Source organism: Sceloporus undulatus, chromosome 1, assembly GCF_019175285.1.
Source record: "Sceloporus undulatus isolate JIND9_A2432 ecotype Alabama chromosome 1, SceUnd_v1.1, whole genome shotgun sequence".
Taxonomy (NCBI): Eukaryota; Metazoa; Chordata; class Lepidosauria; order Squamata; family Phrynosomatidae; genus Sceloporus; species Sceloporus undulatus.
In genome coordinates this window covers 43,099,599-43,123,434 of record NC_056522.1, presented here as the reverse complement: position 1 = coordinate 43,123,434, position 23,836 = coordinate 43,099,599, and the positions used below count along the sequence as shown (strand labels likewise).

Genomic DNA, 23,836 nt, shown 5'->3' with positions numbered 1-23,836 from the left:
ATGTGCTCTTCCATCTGGGGCCCACTTTTGGTGTGAAAATGTAAAGTAACTGTTGACATACAATGCAATAACTAACATTTTCCTTAACAATGCCTGACATTGCTTTTTGCATCCCTGAAAGTGTCTTTATGTTTTTCCATGCCTTGCTGTAATCATTCCTCAGCCTTCTCCCTCCAGCCTATAATCTGCACTACAGACCTCCCTAGTTGTCTGTGCTAGTTCATCCCCTGCCTGCCTGTCTGTCCTGGTTTCCCTAATTGTATTACAGCCCAAATGTATGTTACATGCCACTCACATCCCCAGCAGGCCCTCTGAGAGAGGTAAGCAAATTGCATTTTAAATAGGGTTGGGGTTTATAGAATTACATTATGCTTGGAGAAACAGTAGGTAATGGAGGTCTGTAAAGTATAGTCGGGGGAGGGAGGAATATGTTTGTCTGTATGTGCCACATGCAATTTTGGGACTTGTTTCTCTGATGAAATGATAAGTGTAATATTTGAAACCCAAGGAAATGCTTGCTAATCTGGGCACGTCTGTCCTTTTTTGTGTTGTAGCAGTAAGTGGACACTTCATCTAATGTCCCTAATGAGAGAGAAAAGCAGCCAGAGGCAGAGAGCTCTGCATCTGCATGCTTAAAAGCATGAGCTCTTACTGTTTGTGATTGTCCAGGAGGCTCAAATCGCTCCTTCTAGTGTGGTGCACTCAGTGTATTTGTGCCCCTAATGTTTCAAGTCTCTCTGCAGCATTTTGTTATGAGTTGATCTGAGGTAACCCTGCAGCTGCAGTATACACTGAGTGCATATGAGAAGCATGACCAGAAGATTGCTCCCTGCTGTCACTGGGAAGTTTGTGCTTCCTGATGCTGCAGAACAAGAGAGCAGAGAAAAGGCCAGCCATCCTTGGAAAAACCCAAAGAATACAAATGCACCCAGTTATGAGGTACCTGGTCTGGAAATAAGTGAGTTCAAACAGGGAGAGCATTTCATAGATACATAGTGGTATCAACTGCAACATTACCCTGGGTGTGTATTGTGACTTCACATTTTAAAAATGATTGTCTCCCAGAGCTGTGACTGTGAGGTTATTATGACAACTTCACAATTGCTCCTCAACCAGTCTCTGGAGAAAAAGGTCTAAAATCCCACAAACTGTAATGGGATACGGTGCCTTTCTTTCTCTTTTAACTGATAACCCTTTTCACACTACAAAAATAAAGCACAGTGATACCACTTTAACTGCTGTGGCTGCATCCTATGAAATCATAGAGAAGTCCTGGTGGGGCAGTGGTTAAATGCCTGTACTGCAGCCTGTCACTCAAAGCAATAAAGTTGTGAGTTCAATACTAGCCAGGGCTCAAGCTCGACTCAGGCTTGCATCCTTCCAGGGTCACTAAAATGAGTACCTAGCTTGTTGGAGGCAATTAGCTTATAGTTGCAAACCGCTTAGAGCAGGGACGTAGCCAAGGGGGGGGGGGGGTTTTGGGGGCCCCACCCCCCCCTCCCCTTAAAAAAAAAAAGAAGGTTGGTGCCTGCCCCCCCCCCCCCCCCCCCCCTTTTAAAGGGGGGCCCTTTTGGCGGCCCCCCCCCCCCCCTTCCCAAAATCCTGGCTACATCCCTGCTTAGAGACTGCTTAGTTCAGTATGAAGTGGTATATAAATGATGCTGCTATTGCTATTGCTAGAGTTTGTAGTCTGAGAAAGTGCCAGAGCTGTCTGGCTGACAATTGTAAACACCCCTCCCTGCACAGCAAATCCTGGGATTCCATAGGATGTATCTATGGCTATTAAAGTAGAATCTTGACACTACAATTGTGTAGTGTAAAAGAACTCAAAATATTTTGAGTGGCATTTGCATTCTTGACTAAAGTGCCACATATATGTTTAAATATGGCTAGAATTTGAAATAGTTTAATTTCATAGAGGTGGGAGCCACTTCACAGTTATTTGGGGAAAGATGTTAGGATTGGGAAAATTTCTTCTGAGTAGTTACAAGTATGAATTCAACCATTTGCCTTGTTTGGTTTTAAGTTACTACTTTCTGTCCTTGATTAATAGGGAAAGTATATCCCTAAGATGCTGTTCTGTCATTGGAACATATTTTATTTTGTTTCTTGTCTTTTGCCTATAACTGGGATTTAAGAAAGTATATGAAATTAAAACAAATACAATATAGATAAAAGCATTCAGAAGATTTTTAAAAAAATGTAATTAATCTAATTAAAATATAACAATAATATTAGAAGTTATTTAAATTGTCTCACATAATAATGACTAGTAACCATTGCAAAGCAGCAAAACACACTATTAAAAGTGTCTTCTTAAAAACAATCAATTTCCAAAAATATACGGGCTTTTTAAAAAGAGGGTTTTACCTGCTGATGAAAGGATAATGGGAGCGGATGCCTATCTGGCCTTCCTAGGAATAGCTGCCAAGAAGGCCATCTCTTATGTCCTAACCAGGCATGCCTGCAATGATGACAGGACAGGACTGAGACAAGGTCCTCTCTGGTTGATGTCTGTCTTGTTGCTTGTTGCAAGAAAATGTTTCTCTGGGGGGACTCAATTTTTTCTCCTGGGAACTAGCTTCCTGTTGTACTGGAACTAAAGTTCCTAGTGCACTCACGGTTAAGAAGGGATGTACAGAGCAACAACACATCTTTATTTGTTTTAACTTCCCAATGTTAAAAAAAATATTAAATATGTTTAATGGTCGATGAAGTTTAAGCTTAAAACTACAATACTTTTTTCAAGAAAACACGACGGCTGGAATGCCAGCACATATTGTTTGGGAAACAAGCAAAGCAGTGGTAAGAGGTCATTTAATACAACAAGAAATAAGAAAGAAAAGATTTGAAAGGCAAAGAGAGAAAGAATTATTGGAGAAGATAAAACAAAAAGAACTAGAATTTAAACAAAATCCTAAGGATAGAAAATTAGGCCAAGAATTAAAAATAATTAGAAATCAATTAAATCAAAAAATTACACAACAAGTAGCTGAAAAGGTGAAATATACAAAACAACATTACTTCGAACATGCCAATAAATCAGGTAAATGGCTGGCATATAAAATTAAAAAACAAAGAGAAAACAAAACTATAATTAAACTGAAAGAGAAAGGTAAAGAACATATGCACCCTAAGCAAATTAGAAGAATAGTTACAAATTATTATAAAAACCTTTATAAAGCAGAAGAATTAACTGAAATTAAAGAAAAAGAAATAAAAGAATTGATAAAAAGTGGGAAAATAAACAAATTCACGGCAGAACAGAGAGAGATAATGAATGCTCCAATTACAAAGGATGAAGTAATGGTGGCCATTAAGAAATTAAAAGAAAACAAAGCTCTAGGACCAGATGGGCTGACAGCTAAATATTATAAAACTTTTGCAGAAGAAATAATAACACCATTATATCATACCATAAAAGAAATAGAAATGGGAAGATACCCGCAAACTTGGTGCAATGCATTGATTTCTCTAATACCAAAAGAAAACAGAGATAGTGAAGTGATTGACAACTACAGACCAATTTCCCTTTTAAACCTGGATTATAAAATTTTTGTTTCAATATTGGCCGATAGATTGAAGCAAACCATATCACAGTGGATACACAAAGATCAAGCAGGATTTCTTCCAGATTGGCAGATTAAAAACAATACCAGAATTCTAATGAATATAATTGAATATCACAAATTGTATAAGGAGAAAAAATTGGGTATTATATTGCTTGACTTAGAGAAGGCATTTGATAATGCCAACTGGTTTTTTTTGAAAGAGGTGTTGAAACAGAGTGAAATTGGAGACAAATTTGCAAAATGGGTCAATATAATTTATAAAAATCAATATGCACAAATAGTAATCAACGGTGAGAGATTGGAAAGCTGTAAAATAGATAAAGGGACAAGGCAAGGTTGCCCTTTGTCCCCACTCCTATTTATAATGATGATGGAAGTTATATTAAAAAAAATTAGAGAAGATGATCAAATTAAAGGAGTACAGATTAAAAACTATCAGTTCCAGTTAAGAGCTTTTGCAGATGACATTGTATTATTTGTGGATAATCCCACTAATTGTATTTTGAGAATTGAGGCAACTCTGGAAAAAGCATGTGAGATGGCAGGATTTAAAATCAATAAACAGAAGAGTTGCATTTTGACAAAAAATGTTTCCAAAACAGAAGAAAAAGAATTAGAGGGAAAAACGGATCTAAAAATTGTAAAAAAAAGCAAAATATTTAGGTATTACTATTACAAGTAAAAATTCTGACCTAATAGAAAATAATTATACTACAACTTGGGAAAAAGTGAGAAATAATCTAAAAAAGTGGAAAAGGTTACAAATATCACTACTAAGAAGGATAGCGTTAATAAAAATGTATGTGCTCCCAAAGATGAATTTTCTTTTTTAGACCATTCCAGTCATAACATCTAGCAAAATATTCAAATTGTGGAATAAGGATATTCAAGATTTTATCTGGCAAGGAAAGAAATCTAGAATTAAAATAACTTATTTGCAAGACCAAAGCGAGAGAGGTGGGTTAGGGCTACCTAACCTACAATTGTATTACAGCACATGGATAAAAGAATGGATAAACCTAAATGATGAAGAAATGTTGGTGTTAGAAGGAATTAAATTAGAAAATGGTTGGCATGCTTACCTATATTATGAAAGGAAAGACCTTAAAGAATGGAACAAACACATAATAAGGAGAACTTTAATTAAGATCTGGGAAAAATATAAAAAGTTTTGGTATACTGGAATACCGAGATGGACTTCGGTCCAGGAAGCATTTTACAGGTCGGAGGAACCCCCCAAAAAAGAAATGGATTAGGTATTCTGATATTCTCATTAAAATAGGAAAAGGACAAGGAATTAAAACAAAAGAACAACTAAAAAAAGAAGGAATTGAAATAAACTGGCTTTTTTTAACTATAAATTAAAAGGAAGGTATAACAAAGATAAAAATGACACTGGTGCTGAAACAGAATTAAATGTTTTGGACAAAACAATGCTTAAGGGACAGAAACATATGGTGACAAGGGTGTATAAAATATTACTGGGTATTGAACTAGAAGGTGAATTGATCAAAGGAAATATGATTAAATGGATGCAGGACATTTGAGAGTCAATTCCATTGTGTAATTGGGAAAAAACATGGAAGAAAAATCTGAAATTTACTAAAAGTGCTAGCCTAATTGAAAATTATTATAAGATGCTATATAGATGGTATTTGCCCCCACAGAAAATGGCAAAAATTAAAGGGATGAATGATAGTAATTGTTGGAAGTGCGGAGAAAACAATGCAACATTATTTCACATGTGGTGGGATTGTAAAATTGCGGAAAATTTTTGGGAAGAGATTCATAAAAGAATTCAATATATTATGGAATGTGAAATAGTAAAGAAACCTCAACTGTATTTATTAAATATTACTGAAGACTTTAAAGGAAAACTATGTCGAGAGGAAATAGAGGTAATATTGTATTTAGTGACAACAGCACATTTAGTCTTTGCTAAACATTGGAAAGAGGGAAAACAAGATCTACAGGAAGAATGGATGGTTAAGGTAAATGATTTGATGGAAATGGACAAAATAACTATGATGATCAAAGAAAAGACAGATCAAAACTTTCAAAGAAAATGGAAAAAAGTATATAAACTATGGGAATGAAAACAAAAGGCGAAGGGAGAAAAGGGAAAGGGAGGGAAGGGAAGGGAAGAAAACGGGATAGGAAGAGGATTGATTTATATATATATATTTCTTTTATATATCCCTTATTTATTTCTTGGCTGGAAATAAAACAATACCAGTCCTAAAGGTAAAATGGATATGCTGCACAGTAATATAAAAATAACAAAAGACAACAAAGAGATAATGCCGTCTTTTCATTTTATCAGTATAACTGCGTTAATAGGTTAGAGAAACATTATAAATATGTTTTTGCATGTTTATTTGTTTTGTATGTATGACTCTTCTTTTGTCATTGTTAGTCATTGTTCATTTTGTATGTTAAGTCATTAATAATTTTTTTTTAAAAAAAGGAAGAATTAACAAGTTAAGAGAGGCTGCAGCCGGTTGATTTTTCCTAAAAAAAAAAAAGAAAGAAAGAAAGAAAGAAAGAGAAAAAAGAAAAAGAAAAAGAAAAAAAAGAATAGTGTTTTGGTGACAACAGACAGATACTTTGCAGGGTTGATTTGCATGGATTGATTTCACTGTTCATGCTGCAAATGTCTCGCTTTCATGTGGGTATTCAATGCAGCAACATTGCCAGCGGGAGCAAGCAAGAGTATGTAGGCACAGTCCAAATAAAATGTCCACCCCCAGACACACATGGCCCATCCCCTAGTTCTGGTGTGAGCACTCTAGACAATGTCCAGCCTGTTCAGCACCAGGATACAAGTAACACAAGTAATCTTTTGCTCCAGATTTTTCTGGCAGATCAGGACCCCTCCATTATGATGCTAGGGAGCTGTTTACAATGCGTTTGTGTGCTGCTTGGCGCAACCACCAGCATGGTGAGTTGCTTGCTCTGAGGTCCGAATGAAATGCCCAGATGTGATTGACTCTGGGCACCTCATTCAAACCTCAGAGTGAGAAACTCACCATCATTGCACCAGGAAGCTTAGTGGGACACTTGTGTGAAGAGCCACCTAGCATCACAACAGGGAGTGCCCAGTTACTGGGGGACACTGGGGTAATTTGGGGGCTAGTATACTCTGGGCAACCCAGTGTATTCTAGCCTGTGCAGACAGGGCCATTGGTGACTGGTTAAAGGAGCTTTGAACTTTCATCCTCTGCCAGCTGGCAAGAAGGGCTTGTCCTCTTTGCTTTGCCTCACATTAGTCACTGCTGTATGTTTGTCCCAGTATTGTTGGTCAGTAAAATGTAGTCCATTATTGGGATCTGTATTAGAAATTACTGACAGATTTACATATGTGCAGGCAATTTCACAGCTTGGCCATACTCCTAGATGCAGATTTGAGCTGGGATGCCCAGGTTTGGAAATGGCCAGGAGTGCTTTTGCCCATTTCTTGAGATGTTAGATTTGGCTACATTGACATATGACTCAGTTGCATCCTGTTTGGATTACTGTAATGCAGTCTATGTGGATCTTCCTTTGGAAACTATTTGGAATCTACAGCAGTTCCAATATTCTGTGGCCAGGTTGCTGACTGTGGCTGGTTATGGGAGCATAGAACTCCCTTGTTGAAACAGCTCCACATGCTAATGGTCCATTTCTGCACATAATTTAAAGTGCTGGTTACGACCTTTAAAGCCCTACATGGGTTTGGTCCGGACTGGCTGAAAGACTGTATATCCCCATATGAACCTGCCCAAATTTTAAGATCTTGGTGGGAAGGCTTTTTCTAGGCCCTGCCACCATCACAGGTGAGAACATGTGGAGAGCATTCTTAGTGGTAGCTTCAAAGTTGTGCAACTCTTTTCCATATGAGGTTTGATTATCCTTCCCCCTGCTGTCTTTCCACTGGCATACAAAGTGCTTTCTATTTAGAAAGGCCTATAATTTATTTGTTGTGGTAGACAGAGCTTTTATATTTTATTTATTTTATTAAATAAATTTTATGCAAGAAAGTTGTCCTGAGGATTCTTCATGTCCCTGGGCAGCAAGAGGTCCAAGTAAACCATTAGCTTCCTTTGGACAGAAAGAGCATGGAAAACAATAATCCTGCTGTGTCAGACCAAAGTTCCAAGGGTGTGTGTGTGTGTGTGTGTGTGTGTGTGTGTGTATGGTAGACCCTATGCTTTGCATGTAACAGATCCCACCTGCAATCCTGTATTATTCCCAATGAGAGTCAACCTACTGAGTCAGTGGGATTTAACCTATATAGGACTTACCATTAAACAGTTGATTCACTGGATATACTGAAACTGGAGGTAACTAACAGAATTACAGCCCCCTATCTTTAACCTCTATGTCTTAAGTGTACCTAGGAAATATTCCTGTTTGGTATAGACCAGTAGCTGAGCTAGATGAACCAATAGTATAAGTCAGGGAAGAGGAACCTATAAACATCTAGATGTCGTGTGACTACAACTCCCCTCATCCCTTTCTATTGGCCAGGGCTGATGGGAACTGAGGTCTAGCAACATTTGGAGGTGGCATATTCCCCATTTCTGGTATGAGACAGCTGTGATGTTATGGACTGTGCAAGAAAAAATGTCTTTAATAAGAGGTAAAAAAATAAGGATTTCTTGGGAAGGAGTGAGAGAATGGAATGTTGGGAGTGAGTGGTGATTGGTGGAACGTCTGAGCCAATGTGAAGGCTGAGGTTAGACAGTTAGGAGGAACAAAGAGGGTAGTCTGTCAGGTTTAGTGTGTGAGTGGGGTTTAAGAGTTTGAGTGGTTAGGATTTATACCTTTGGAGTTTATCACACTGCCTTTTTCTATCCTTCCCTCCTGATCTAGGCACAGGATTAAAATGTCTAAACACAGATTTTATCGCACGCGTCTCTGCTCAGGCTTGAGGCATCCCGTACCCGATCATGGCATCCTGTACCTGATCCAGACTTCTTCCACACTTTTTGAAAGAACAGGATTTTCCCGTTCTTTGCAAAGTACAGGACAAGTCCAGATATGGGATGCCATGATCAGGTATGGGATGCCTCTGGCCTAGGTATGGAGGTGTACGATAAAATCTGTGCTTAAAAGTTTTCATCCTGTGCTTAGATTCGGAGGGAAGGAGAAAAAACGGCAGTGTGATAAATTCCAAAGATATAAATGCAGGGTTCATTTTCATTTACTTTACATAACTGTCATAGCCATTTTTATTTTTTAAAAAATCTTTTTTGTGTGATGAACTTCATTGTAAGGGTTTTTACTATAGATATTGGGGGGCTTTGTTCATCCAGACAAGTCACAGATGCTCCCGGTCAGTCATAAGGCAGATCAGGGAATAGGGATTTTGCCTGTGCTGGATGGGGTTACACTTCCACTGAAATCTCAGGCTCACAGCTTTGGTGTGCTCCTAGATTCAACTCTGATCCTGGATGTCCTGGTCTCAACAGTGTCCAGGAGTGCATTTCCACAGCTAAAACTTGTGCGCCAACTGCGCTCATTTCTTGAGATGTGAAATCTGGCTACAGTGACACATGCCTTGATTACATCCCATTTGTACTACTGTAACACACCCTATGTGGGGCTGCCTTTGGAAACTGTTTTGAAACTTCAGTGAGGTCAAAACACCACAGCTAAAATGCTGACCAGGGCCGGTTATAGTGGGCATATAACTCCCTTGTTGAAACAGCTTCACTGGCTACGAGCCCGTTTCCGGGCACAATTCAAAGTAGTGGTCATGATCTATAAAGCCCTACATGGCTTAGGTCCAGACTATTTGAGAGACCACATCTCCCCATACAAACCTGCTAGAGCCCTAAGATCTTCAAGAGAAGGCTACTTCTCAGTCCCACCACCATGACAGGTTTGCTGTGGTGAGGACACAGGAGAGAGCCTTCTTGGTGGCTGCTCCCAACCTCTGGAACTCACTTCTGCAGGAGGCTATAATGATCCTCTTCCTGCTTACCTTTTGTTGGCAAGCAAAAATGTTTTTTAGGCAGGCTCTTTAACATAATAATCATGACAGGGTGGTTTTATATGGGGGGTGTTTTGGTTATGTTTTAACTTTTTGTATGTTTTTATGTTAATTTTATACTGTTTATATTGGATGATTTTATCATTTTTAAAAATTCTTACCCTAAAGGTTTTTTTGAGCCACCTTGGGCACGGTACAGGGCGCCAAAAAGAGGTGCTGGAGAGGCGCCTCTCTATGCTCCGCAGCAGCACTGCAACAATCAAATTGCATGACGCTGCTGCGCAGCAAAAAAGGAACGCCTGGAAGTGGCTCCTTTTTGCGGTGCAGTTGTGCCACTGCAAACCACCAGAGACAGCGCAATGGTATCGCAGCTGTGCAACGCTGTTTGGACACTGCACTGCTGTGACGTCATAGCTGTGCGTGCCATGTAGATGGTGCTGCGCAGCTGTGATGTCCTCATCACGTGCTAGGGTTGCGGGGCGTGTGCACGTGCCGCCCTGAGGCAACCCTAGCACGTCGCCATGATGCCGCAAAGGGCCCGTCCGTCCAGGGCCTTGGGTCCCTTTCTGGGAGAAAGGCAGCATAAAAATTAATTAATTAATTCTGCTAGTAGCTCAAAAACGCTCGATATAGCATCTAGAAAGATTCCAGAAAACCGAAAAAATAATTTGTATTATTTGCTGGCAGTTTAATGGCAGAGGGGGAAGGGTTTCTAAAGCAGTTCTTGTTGTATATATCTTCCCTGCAAGGTCAGGCTTTTCATCTGAAACTGGCTCAATAGGTTTTCATGCTTACAGGATTTTCATGGTTCTTTTCAGAGAATTATTTCTTGCCTTTCTCTGTACATACTTTTGGCTTGCTTAATAAAGTTATGAAGTGACCAGAACAAAAGATGTCAAGGTGTTTATAATAATATTGGGGTTACATTAATATTTTTTTAATGTGAAATTACTGCTTGAGCTTTCACACTTTTGAATTTGTCAATGTGCAACAGTCAAAGAGTTGGAGAAAACCACAGAATGTCATAACACGATATACATTGATCACTGAAAATACAGTTTCTCTTTTGATTTGATAGAGTGAAGCTTAGTTGAGATGGGAAATGCATGTAAAATATACTATTAAATAGAAGACTTTATAGAGGAAAAGATTAAGAGGTGACATGATAGCCATGTTCAAATATTTGAAGGGATGTCATTGAGGATGGAATAAACTTGTTTTCTGCTGCTCCAGAGAACAGGACCTGGAACAATGGATGCAAGCTACAGGAAAAGAGATTGCACCTCAACATTAGGAACAACCTCCTAATGGTAAAAGCCATTTGACAACGGGATATGCTGACTCGGATAGTGGTGGAGTCCCCTTGGAGGTTTTTAAGCAGAGGCTGGATAGCCATCTGCCAGGAGTGCTTTGACTGTGTTTCAGCATGGCAGGGGTTTGGACTGGATAGCCTTTGTGACCTCTTCCAGCTGTGTGGTTAGTAAGTTACTATTATTGCTCAGAGATATATTTAACAATCATTCCTTTATCATACTGAAATGTAGTTGTACCACATAAATATTGCAAGTAGTATGTGTTGGAATATTTAGCATTATCTCTCCCCATCCTTCAGATAGATAGAGATTCCTGCAGGCGAACTCTGCTGCCTTCTCTCAATGAAATGTCCATTTGCTCCTACTGAACTACTGGTCAATAAATACCTTTTTAAATTGGTTAGACAAGGACATATTTCTGTTATTCTGCAGATTTAAAGCTAGACACTAACAGGCTTGGCTTTGATATTGAAACATGTTTGCTTCCTAAACAAAGTGATGCAGCACTTAAAGTGGTGTCAAATTGCATTATTTCTACAGTGTAATTGAACCCTTAATTTCTTAAATTAATCTCTGTTGCATCTGAGATTTTCATTATATATTTTTTGTATATACTTGTCCACATTTGCTAGGGCTAGGGGTACAGGACCTCCTTGACTGGAAAATGCAAATAACAAAAACACTATGTTTTTACCTGAGAGAACACTTCTCTAGGAATCTCTAGGTCCTCCAGTGCAATTCTATGGTTTGCTAGACATTGACCATAGAATTGCATTGGAGGAGCTACAAAGGCCTAGTGGAGTGTTCTTTCTAGGAAACTCTAGGTCCCTCAGTGCAACTTTTAGTTAAAGTTGACCATAGATATTCCTAGAGAGAACATATTAATAAACTCCATGAATAATCAAATTAGCAAAAGTCAAAACCACAAATGTGGAGGGACGAGTGTATAAGATATAATTTCAATGTACAATTAAAGGCATATTCTATGTCACCTGAAATGCAAAATTAGTATTCTTTTCCTAATCACTAATATAGCCACTCTTTGATTACTGTACTTCTCAAAAATGTGTAGAGGTCTGGGTGGTGTGTTGGCTCAGTGCATTTGTTTACCTAGGGTGACACTTTCAGGAGGAAGATAAACCCAGGCACCCAAAGTTTGGCTGCTGTATTGTTGACAGATGTTCTTCCATCCTTTTAGCCAGATCTGACTTTCATTACCATGGGCTGATGGATGTTAAGTTAAAGCAATACACACATTTTTGGATATGCTCTTTTAAATTAATTGATAAATATTTTGCAGAGTGTTAACTATATTAGTGTGTTGGTGCAAAAAACAAAAACAGCCCAACAGTTTTGTAGCACCTTAAAAGGCTAACAAATTTATTACGACATCAGGTGAATGGAGTGTTAACCTAAATTGGCCGGTGTTTCTATACACATGGTTTATGTGTGTAGTAAGGAGAGGAATTTGAATTGTAAGCAATGTTAAAAAAAAAAGACTATGATAATTATGTCGAAGGTTAAATAGTTCTGAAATAAATGCAGTGTTCCTTAATTGAACAAAGGTAGGTAAGGGGTAGCTGGTATTGTGTAGAGGACATTCCTTTAATACACTGTTTTTACAGATTTTAAGTATTTCCATTCATATTTACACAATAATTTTGAAATTGGCTCTGTTTAAAATAATTGTTTTTGTTTTATATCTTATGTCGAATTACCTAACATGTTTTGAATAGGCAGGCTTATAAATGGAAAGAGAGAGCAAGAATTGGATGCATAATTCCAGGTCAGGAAGTATAGGAAACCTCTATTCTCCTTTCCTTTTAAAATGTCTGATTCATGATTGCTCCAGGCATTTTAGTCTTCTGGGTAATAACATGATTGGCCTCACAAAGCCTTTTCTTTGACATGATCAGGTCTCTGAGAAGTAGGGGATTAAATCACTTTGCTAGGATGCTTTATAAGAGGTAATATTTTCTGCAATTATTATCGCCTTCATTCACTATATGTGAAATTCAAAGTTGTCATATTTAGTGTTTCATATAGTGTGGGAAGACAGGTTGAATACCAACACAATATATACATGTGCTGCTAAATATTTGTTAGACATATATTTTTAAGATTGGTTTTATATAAATGTGATAAGTCAGGTACTACTAAATGTTGATCTTGGATTATGTTTCTTAAATAAGCTCTTGGTATGGGGTTGGGTTTGCCATAGACATCAGACTGGCCACTGTGGAATAGAATTCTTGACTAGATGAGCCTTTGGTCTGGCCCAACATGTTTTTTCTTTTGTTCTTGCATTCTTAGAATCATAGAATCATAGAATTGGAAGAGACCACAAGGGCCATCTAGTCCAACCCCCCTGCCATGCAGGATATCCAAATCAAATCATCCCCGACAGATGGCCATCTAGCCACTGTTTAAAGACCTCCAAGGAAGGAGATTCCACTACACTCTGAGGGAGTGTGTTCCACTGTCGGACAGCCCTTACTGTCAGGAAGTTCTTCCTAATGTTGAGGTGGAATCTCTTTTCTTGTAGCTTGCATCCATTGTTCCGGGTCCTAGTCTCTGGAGCAAGTGAAAACAAGTCAGCTCCCTCCTCCGTATGTCATCCCTTCAAGTATTTAAACAGGGCTATCATATCACCTCTTAACCTCCTCTTCTCCAGACTAAACATCCCCAGCTCCTTAAGCCGTTCTTCATAGGACATGGTTTCTAGACCTTTCACCATTTTACTTGCCCTCCTTTGGACACGTTCCAGTTTTTCAACATCCTTTTTGAATTGTGGTGCCCAGAACTGGACACAATATTCCAGGTGGGGCCTGACCAAAGCAGAATAGAGTGGCACTATTACTTCCCTTGATCTAGATACGATACTTTTACTGATGCAGCCTAAAATCGCATTGGCCTTTTTTAGCTGCCGCATCACACTGTTCACTCATGTTCAGCTTGTGGTCTACTTGGACTCCCAGATCCCTTTCACACATAGTCTCATTCAGCCATGTGTCTCCCATCCTATATCTGTGCATTTTATTTTTCTGCCTATGTGCAGTACCTTGCATTTCTCCTTGTTGAAGTTCATTTTGTTAGCTGTGGCCCAACTTTCTAGTTTATTCAGGTCATCTTGAATGTTGATCCTGTCCTCTGGAGTATTAGTTACTCCTCCTAATTTGGTGTCATCTGCAAATTTGATAAGAATGCTCCCAATTCTGTCATCCAAGTCATTGATAAAGATTTTGAATAGCACTGGGCCCAGGACAGAGCCCTGTGGGACCCCACTGGTCACTTCTCTCCAGGATGAAAAGGAGCCATTGTTGAGCACCCTTTGCGTTTGGTCAATCAACCAATTACAAATCCATGTAACAGTTGCCTTCTCTATCCCACTTTTTATAAGCTTGTTTACAAGAATGTCATGGGGAAACTTGTCAAACCATTCTTATCTGATGGTTAACACTTCAAAGACCAACTTTCATCAGGAAATTGCCAAGTGTCTCTGTTATCAATGTCTGGAGTAGTTCAGAATGGAGAGAAATTGCTTGTGTGTATATATAAGAGAGTTTGCCCTTCTTTAAAGTAGAGTGAAGTAGTCATCTTAGGCATTAGGTGCCAGGGTAGTATTAAAGGGTTAGAAGTCAGAGCAAGTAGACCATTTGTCTTCTAAGTTACCATGCTACCTTCAAGTAGATGTTGTGCTACCACCATTGTTAGAATAAGAATCAAACTAGATCAGATTGACTTTATGGTTGAGAGGAGAGGAAGCATGTTGTTTCTTCCCTCTGGCAGCTGAATTTACCAAACAAGCCCATATAGTAAGGTATTGCATTTTTTATATGTCTAAGAGAGCGCTTGAGAATTCAACATTTTCCACAGATACTTATGGAATCCTAATTCCACTGATATATCTTGAGGCAATATTCTAATACCAAACTACTTGAGGCAATATTCTAATACCAAACTACTAAACCAAATATTAGCTGTAACTGATTATACTGTACTGTTTGATGAAGACATACAGTACAATGACCATGAGAATATCACAGAAATATATGCTCAGTTTATTGTTAATTTTGCTCTAAAGCAGTGGTTCCCAAATGTTGATCCTCCTTTGTTTCTGACTTCACATCTTAGAAGCCCCAACATCTTGGCCAGTGGTTAGGAATTATGGAAGCAGAATTTCAAAACATCTGGAGGACCAAAGGTTGGGGACCAATGCTCTTAAGTGTTTCCCCCCCGAAAGGAACAGAGAGCCAAATCACACAGATCAGTTTGCCACTTAGAATCATGATCCTGAAAGGAAGAAGCTGGCTGTGTTGGTCAATATACTGTTTCAAGTGGCTGCAAAATCCTAGCCACTTTTATTCAAGAGTATTGCAAACAAAGCCAGAAGAGCAGATTATTCCAGATGACTGAACGTAGGGAGTCCAACAACAGACCACAGAAGGAGGAGGTAACTACAGTATAATGTTCAAGTGTGAAGGGTGACACACAAATAGTTTTGTGGAACCTCACGTGTCTATCACTTGTTGCCAGTTTCCAAAGATACCTTCTTAAGATAACTCTTGGTTAATATCTAATCTGAGTTACATCTGTGCTACAAGCAGATTCTTTGCACTACTTTCACCTTTCTGATATTTTCTGCCATCTACAAATATATTGGAACATATCTCGATGACTAGGAATCATAACTGGAAAAAATCATTTTGTTGCTAGAATTAAATGGCTCCACATCTGTTGTACTTGATGATATTTGAGAACTGAAGGACCCTCTAACATGTTCTCAATTTAAAAACAACAGCAATGTGTGATTCTAATATTAATAACTTTACTTGTATCCTGCCTTTTCTCAGAAAGTGGGACTCAAGATATTTTACAAATTAAAATGACTGTTTTTCTTGTGTGCCTTCAAGGAATTTCTGACTTATGGCAACCCTAAGGCAACCCTATCATGGCCACCAGTTTCCATGGCCAAGTAAGGAAGTGAACCCTGACGTCCAGAGTCATAGTCCAATGCTTAAACCACTACACCATGCTGGTTCTCTAAAATGATTACAATATAGTTTAAAGACATATTAAAGGCTTGTATTCAAACAGAATGATTGTGCAGTAGAAAAATAGTACTTAGAAAACAGTGAGCATCTAAAACAATACATTCAAAAATCAAAACATTGAAGCCAGAATTTGATAGTTTTCAAATTTTCCAGGCCTCTCATCCACTGGTATTGATTGCCCTCCTGTTGTGTCAGTTGTGAAGCTATTTTGCTCTAAATATTCAGCCAGTGTTTAGTTTGACAGCCTCATTTTGTGGTTGGTTTTTTATTTAGCTTTTGCTCACTACAAAGCTTTCTTTTTCTATGAACTACATTTGTCCACTGAAATGAATTTTAATTTTAAAACCCCCTGTCATTTTATACTGTCTAAAGACAATATCTGGAAAATTCATTTTATACATACAAATGAAAGTCTGACAGTGAGTTCTAGTACTGAGCTTACCATTCTTTTTACATCTGGATGATGATCTCTAAATTTTTCTCCTACACAAAATAGAGCAAAAAGATTTTGCCTTTTATTCCTGTCCAACTAATACAGACAATGCTTGGGTGCAGTGTTAGGAGAGTGTATACAGGCATGCCCTCCCACATGTCTATGCTTGAAGAACATGACTCTGTGTTATGATCTTACAAATACCTAGAGTTGTATTTTATGGAAAAATTCTTCCTACACTTAGTTACAAATGTCTTGCTATTGTCACAGAGGCTAATGAAGAGAAATGTAGTTGGAATAGTTGTTGGATCAGGCCTTTGCCTTACCTTGAGGGCAAATTATACAATAGACACAGTATACTGGTAACTGCATATTATTAAGTCTAAAGTCTATGTTTTGAGCTAGTAGTGATTCCAAGGGTTAGTCGTAAATGGGTATAGCCTTTGATGTATGCAGTAGAGGGCCACAGATACGTTTACTGCTACTGCCATCTTTTCACTTCTTTAGACTTTCCAATTGTTGTACAATCTTATCATTTATATATCTGAAATGGATTTTCCTACTACTTAATTTTTTTTACCTGTTTATTAGAATATTAGAATTTATTAGAATATCTGAAGCTATATCTGAAGATCTCAGGGCGACATATGGTAAAAACAGTATAAAACAGTTTAAAACAATAAGGATAATTTCAAAAGACTAAAAGCATATAAAACCATTTAACATTTAAGCCAATTTAAAACCAGTTAAAAACAATTTAAAACAATGTAAATCATAACATGTGGGCAAATTGGGGCCCAAAATCTTTAATTAAAAAAAAAAAAACACACACACCATGATTTGACTGGGTGCTAGAATAAACAAGTGTTGCTGCCAGTTAAGCCTCTCTAAGGAGTGCCACAGCAAAGAAGGCACTTTCCCATTACATGTCATCCCCAGTGTATTGCCTCCACTGGTGGGACACAGAGCAGAACCCTCCAACAGACATCATTTTTCAAGCAAGAATACAGAGAAAGAGGTGTTCATTCAAATATCAAGGTGCCGAGCTGTTTAGGTGTTAAATACACCTTCAATTCACACCGAAAGCAAATAGGCAGCCAGTGCAATTCCTTTAAAGCCATGGTTATATGGTTTCCGTATGGTATGCCAGTTAGCACACTAGTTGCTGCATTTTGCACTAGCTGAACCTTTCAAGTCATCTTCCAGGGCAGCCCCATACAGAGTGCATTACATTCATCTAATCTGTTGCCAGTGCACACAACTGGCAAGTTGACTATAGCCAAGTTATCCCTGTCCAGAAGAGGCTGTAGCAGCAGAACTGGTCAAAGCTGACCTGTGCCTTCAGTGACAGAAATGGATCCAGGAGATCACAAACTATGCATCATCTTCCTCAGGAATGCAACCGCAACCAGGACAGTTAATTTACCCAGACCTCAGAACCACCAGTCCACAGAGCTTTTGTTATACCAGAATTCAGTTTCAGTTTATTGGCTTTCATCCAGCCCATTACAGCACTCAGTGATCCCCAAACTTTGGTCCTCCAGGTGTTTTGGACTTCAGCTACCAGATGTCTTAGCCAGCTTGACTAGCAGTCAGGAATTCTGGGAGCTGACGTCCAAAACATTTGGAGGGCCAAAGTTTGGAAAACACTGTGCTGATGCTGACAAGAAGGAGTTTCCCACCAACCCACCAACCACTTGCTCTGTTCTAGTAAGCACCAAGAAAATCTCTTGGAGGTATCAATACAATAGAGTAGAGCAAAATGCAGCCTGTGGGGCACATGCAGCTGCCTCAGGATCAACAAAAAATTCTGAAATTTTCAAAAAATTGTTTTTGTCTTAAGGGGACATAAGATCAATTGCTTTAAAGGGACAGGGCTTTTTAAAAAAATGGAAATAAATCAGAATTGAGTTCTGATCACTGCCTGCTTTTTTTTTTTTTAATGCTTCTCCTGGGCCAAAAACATGACAAACATGAACCAACACACCCTAGAGAGAATTGGGGGAGGGGGTTGGGGGAAAAAGAAATTGTTTTTTCCCCCCGGGGTGTGTGTGTGTGTTGGAGGGTGTGCCCCTGACAAGGGGCTAATGTGGCTACCTAGCTTCTCATAATTGCCCCCCTGCAATAAAGTAGTATTATTTTTCTAAGGAATTGTTGTAAATCTTGCTATCTTACCCTAACATAACAATTTTGGTCTCTAGAGGTTAAGCTCATATGCTGTTTTTATTTTGGGCTTTCTGCATATTCTTTACTTTCTGCTATCATCTCCCAAGTAAATGCTCTTCTAAGTTGTTTACTCTTTTTCTTTTGCCTGGGGTTAATTGAAATACTCAGTCTGCCAGAACGCTTTATGCGTTGCTTGAATATGATGTTCCTAAGGATGGAAACTCTAAGATTGGAAGGTTTTCTGGACTACATTAGAATCCTGTGGCTAGAATGGTGACCGGAGCCAGTTACAGAGGGCATATACCAGTAACTCCTGTATTGAAACAGCTTCTCTGGCTACTGGTTCATTTCCGAGCACCATTCAAAATGCTGGTCACGACCTATAAAGCTCTACACTGCTTAGGTCCAGATTATTTTAAGAGACTGTGGCCTGTTACAGACTGCCAAAATAAAGCTGCTTCCGGTCTCTTTGGAAGTATGCTATTTAAACGGTGCATGGGTCCTGAGAGTCCGGAGGTCACGCCAAAGCCACACTCCATTCCTAAGCACTGGAGTGCAGCTTTGGTGCAGCTTCTGGATTCTTAGGATGCATGCATCATTTAAACAGCATACCTCCAAAGTGACCTGAAGCAGCTTTATTTTGGCAGTCTGTAACAGGCCTGTATTTCCCCATATGAACCACCTAGAACCCTAAGATCCTCATGAGAAGGCTTTCTCTCGGTCCCACCACCATCTCATGTTTGCCTGATGAGGACACAAGAGAGAGCCTTCTCAGTGGCTGCTCCCATCCTGTGGAACTCCCTTCCATGGGAGACTAGGCTGGCCCTCTCACTGTTAGCCTTTCGCAGGCAGGCAAAGACATTTTTGTTTAAACAGGTCTTTTGAGATCTGGCAGGCTTGGTTTTATTGGGGGATGAGAGGGATGGTCGTGGATTGTTAATTTTAACTTTATATGTTTTAAATTTTATATTGGTAATTTTTATATTTTTATGATTTTAATTGTACAATTTTAACTGTTGTGTTTTATGTATGTTAGCCGCCTTGGGTCCCACTTGGGAGAAAGACAGGATAAAAATAAAATAAAATAAATAAATAATAAAATACATTAGGAGACTGAAGCATCTTGTTTCCTGAGAGGTTTATAAAATTCATGCAGAATTACACTGTAATCAGGAAGTAAAATGTGTCTTATACAGCAATATATCTGGGGGCAGAGAGCTTTTCTGCTTACAACTGGAAGACATTTTGCACCTATTCTATCTTTTTTCTTACTGAATTTTCATTTGTAATAGAAAAGTTGGAAGAAACAACAGAAAACATAGGATGCCCAGAAGCAGAAAACAAAAACATTGGGACTGTCTATGAACTGCCATGAATGAGTAGTGCAAGTATAGTTGAAATACTATTAGTGGAAGTACCATTAGCCTAGCTCAAATATGTCACATACAAACTTTCTGTTTTTGGCTAGGTCATACATGAAATGTACAAATGCCTTGCTACTGTAGTAATAGAGTATCTAAACCTCAAAATCTATCACAAATTTATCAGAGCGAGATAATAGTGACAGAACTGAAAGAGTCTGTAGTGACAGTAACTGTAGAAGGGTCAAGAGGAAAAGCCCATAGAGGGCAAATAACATTACATGCAGTATCATTCTTTCTTGCTTATCTGACCCCTCTCTTGTGCAGACTCTACTCTTCCTGTCATTGATTTCTTCTCTAATATGCCACTTCCCTAGTATGCAGTTAGGGAATCCTGTCTTTAGAATGGAGTTTCAATATAAAGCCCTTTTACTCTCTTGTTCTACTTTGTTTTACTTTGATGTTATTGCTTGGGTTTTAAATTTGGCTTAATTCTATCCAGCTTATTGCTTAATTCGGGTGGCATGCTGATGTTATCAGATGTTTTTGCCATTGAATTTGCTGCCCAAATACAGGCTGGGTCCATCTCCGCTTCCAGGAGTGCACCTTGCAGCTCTTTTCAGATCCGGGAGTTTTTCCAGTTTAAGAGGATTGTTATTGGAGCGCTCCTGGAAGCAGGGATGCACCCAGGATGTATTCAGGCAGCAGATTTGGCAGCAAAAACCTCCTGATAACATCAGAATTCCACCCGAATTACGCTTTATGTCAGACAGAGATAAGCCAAATTTAAAAGCCAAGTGATAAGCTCAAATGCTTTTGCTATTAATCAGGACTTCAGGCAGATTCCCCCTCCCTCTATTTTTTAAAAATTTTCTTCCACTGAAATATAGCTAACAGCAACTGATATTTGCTGGTGGTCTCCCATCCAAGGCTGACTAGGGCTGACCCTGCTTATCTTTCAAGATCAGACAGGATCTGGTGCCTTTAGGGTGTTTAGCCATTCTCCATTAATTGTTGCATGAAAGGTGGTACTACTTGTACATGTTATGTTTCTTTTGAATGTCTTAGGCTTAGTCCTGGTTCTTACTTTTAAATTCTAAATGGCTTATTATTTTGGTACCTTAAATACTTTCTCTTTCCATGGGTCTCTGTGCCCCATGTCATCTAAAAGTGTGCTTTCTTGCAAAGCATAGAGTGAAGTAGAGTATACATATGCAATGAAGTTGATAAGCTGTCTCCAGTAGAATCATAGAATCATAGAGTTGGATGAGACCGCAAGGGCCATCCAGTTCAACCCCCTGCCATGTAGGAAATCTCAATCAAAGCATCCCTGACAGATGGCCATCCAGCCTCTGTTAAAAGACCTCCAAGGAGGGAGACTCCACTACACCCCGAGGGAGTGCATTCCACTGTCAAACAGCCCTTACTGTCAGGAAGTTCCTCCTAATGTTTGAGGTGGAATCTCTTTTCCTGTAGCTTGCATCCATTGTTCCGGGTCCTAGTCTCTGGAGCAGCAAAAAACAAGCTTGCTCCCTCCTCAATATGACATCACTTCAAATATTTAAACAGGGTTATCATATCACCTCTTAACCTTTTCTCCAGACTAAACATCCCCAGCTCCCTAAGTCTTTCCTCTTAGGGCATAGTTTCCAGACCCTTCACCATTTTATTCGCCCTCCTTTGGACACGCTCCAGTTTCTCAATGTCCTTTTTGAATTGTGGTGCCCAGAACTGGACACAATATTCCAGGTGGGGCCTGACCAAAGTAGAATAGAGTGGCATTATTACTTCCCTTGATCTAGACACTATACTTTTATCGATGTAGCCTAAAATTGCATTGACCTTTTTAGCTGCCACATCACATTGTGGACTCATGTTCAACTTGTGGTCTACTTGGACTCCTAGATCCCTTTCACATGTAGTCTCGTTTAGCCAGGTGTCCCCCATCCTATATCTGTGCTTTTCATTTTTCCACCTAAGTGCAGTACCTTACATTTCTGCCTGTTGAAGTTCATTTTGTGTGGCCCAGCTTTCTAGTCTATTCAGGTCATTTTGAATTTTAATCCTGTCCTCTGGTGTGTTAGCTACTCCTAATTTGGTGTCATCTGCAAATTTGATAAGTATGCTCCCAATTCTGTCATCCTCTCTCTCTTTTCTCTTTCCTTCCACTGACTATGAGGAATATTTGATTATTAGCACCCCCCTTTTGGGAGGTTCTTAATCTTGGAGGCACCATTATTACTGCTGTTAAAAGATAGCATAACTTGAATGTGACATGTGCAGATTCCTGTTAAAATGACATCAAGGTTGCCAAATTATGTACAGCTGTCCCATATTTCCTATACTCAGTCTAAAACATGTCCCATGCAAGATGGCAAGTGAACTTTCATGTTAGCAGAAATTAGTCTAACAGAAAGTGTCCCAAAACATATGTCTGCTCTGCTTTATTTCCTTGAATAGCAAAGTTAGTGGCCCTGTTCAAACCTATCTATAAGGCAAACAAGAATACAAGACTGCCTATGTTTTAGGATCTTTGGGAGAAGTCTTTCTTTCTGTCCTGCCAACATTTGAAGCACTTTTGATGGGCAGCTTGAGAGAGAAAAACCTTCCTCATGGCTGCTCCCCTTTTTCAAGAAGACCTGTGTCCTAATGGATTTACTTATTATGGCCAATGTAGATAGCTTGTTGTTTTAATTGAATTTATGAATCTATTTTATCTTCCTTGTTTTTTTGTTTTGTTTTTGATTGTTACTTTGTATTTTACTGCTGTTAGCCACCTTGAGCACTATTTGATGGGAGATACATGTTTAATTAGCTAACACACAAGAATAAATAATTGTTAGCCTTCTGGCAGGGTGATGAGATTGTATTTGGATAGAATAGAAGGTGAGAATAGAAAGTGATTGTATTCCCTGGCAACATTTTATTCCATCACCCCTTGTCAGTAACATTGCCTTAAAATCTGTAGCCTATCCCAATGTTTTAGAAGTTTGTAATAGAAAGTTTTTCAAAAGTTTGAGATGGGAAGAAGGCTGTCGAGCTCTTTGACCTAATTTAAATATTTCACCTCTTTGTTGATATAGGTTTTGATGAACTCCATGCTTGTGCAGATCCTGGATTCCCTGAATATGGATATAAGATGCCCAGCGCAGGTGTTTTCTTTGAAAGCTCTGTAGTCCGGTTTCATTGCCAAGAAGGATACAGGCTTAAAGGTCCCTTCAAAAAGCTTTGTGAAAGACATTTTAACGGCTCCCTAAGCTGGAAGCCAAGTGATAAACCTGTGTGCCTACAAGAAGGTGAGTTTGGTTTATTATTAACAGTCTTTACTTGTAAAAAAAAGCTATATTTGTACCATGCCTATGCTTCCAGTTCATGGGAACATGTTCAACTATGTTCTTATTTTTGAACAGGATTTAAAAACAAATGCATATTTATGAGTAGAGACTGGAGATGTGGCTGAATCAAAGCAACGCATACAACCTTTTGCTTTTTCTGACCAATAATTTTCAGAGTTATACCTGGTCACCCAGGCAGAATTATCCAGCCTCCTGAAGAGGCCTTTAAATATATATATATATATATATATATATATATATATATATATATATATAAATACAATGTGTTATGGCAAACATTTTTATGCCTATGTTAGTGTATGTTACGGCACTTTCAAAGGATAGCAGTGCATGCCAATGAACAGATAAAAGTGCAATGTTGGTTATATTCTATTACTGTTCTGGCAACTGAATGTTCTTGGTATAACTTTAATGTTCTGTTTTACTGGGCAGCATGACTAATTCATAACGATAATAAGAGTATATGTTAAACAGAGAATTAAATCAGTTATGCATGGCTGGGTGTTGTACATTATTCATTTGAGGATGAAAAGGAATGGAAAGCAGATTATAAAATGCAGTAATAGAGCAGTTCTGTTTCTGTAGCAGGGACACATCTATTGAT

General features: G+C 38.8%; 1 protein-coding gene across 1 annotated transcript in view; it reads left to right on the top strand.

Annotated features, from left to right (window-relative positions):
• SUSD4 (sushi domain containing 4) overlaps positions 1-23,836 on the top strand; it is a 187,280-nt gene that overhangs the window by 68,518 nt on the left and 94,926 nt on the right. The window contains exon 3 of the mRNA XM_042440120.1: positions 22,960-23,172. Within this exon, the coding sequence (XP_042296054.1) occupies positions 22,960-23,172 (213 nt within the window). The remainder of the gene's footprint in view (positions 1-22,959; positions 23,173-23,836) is intronic.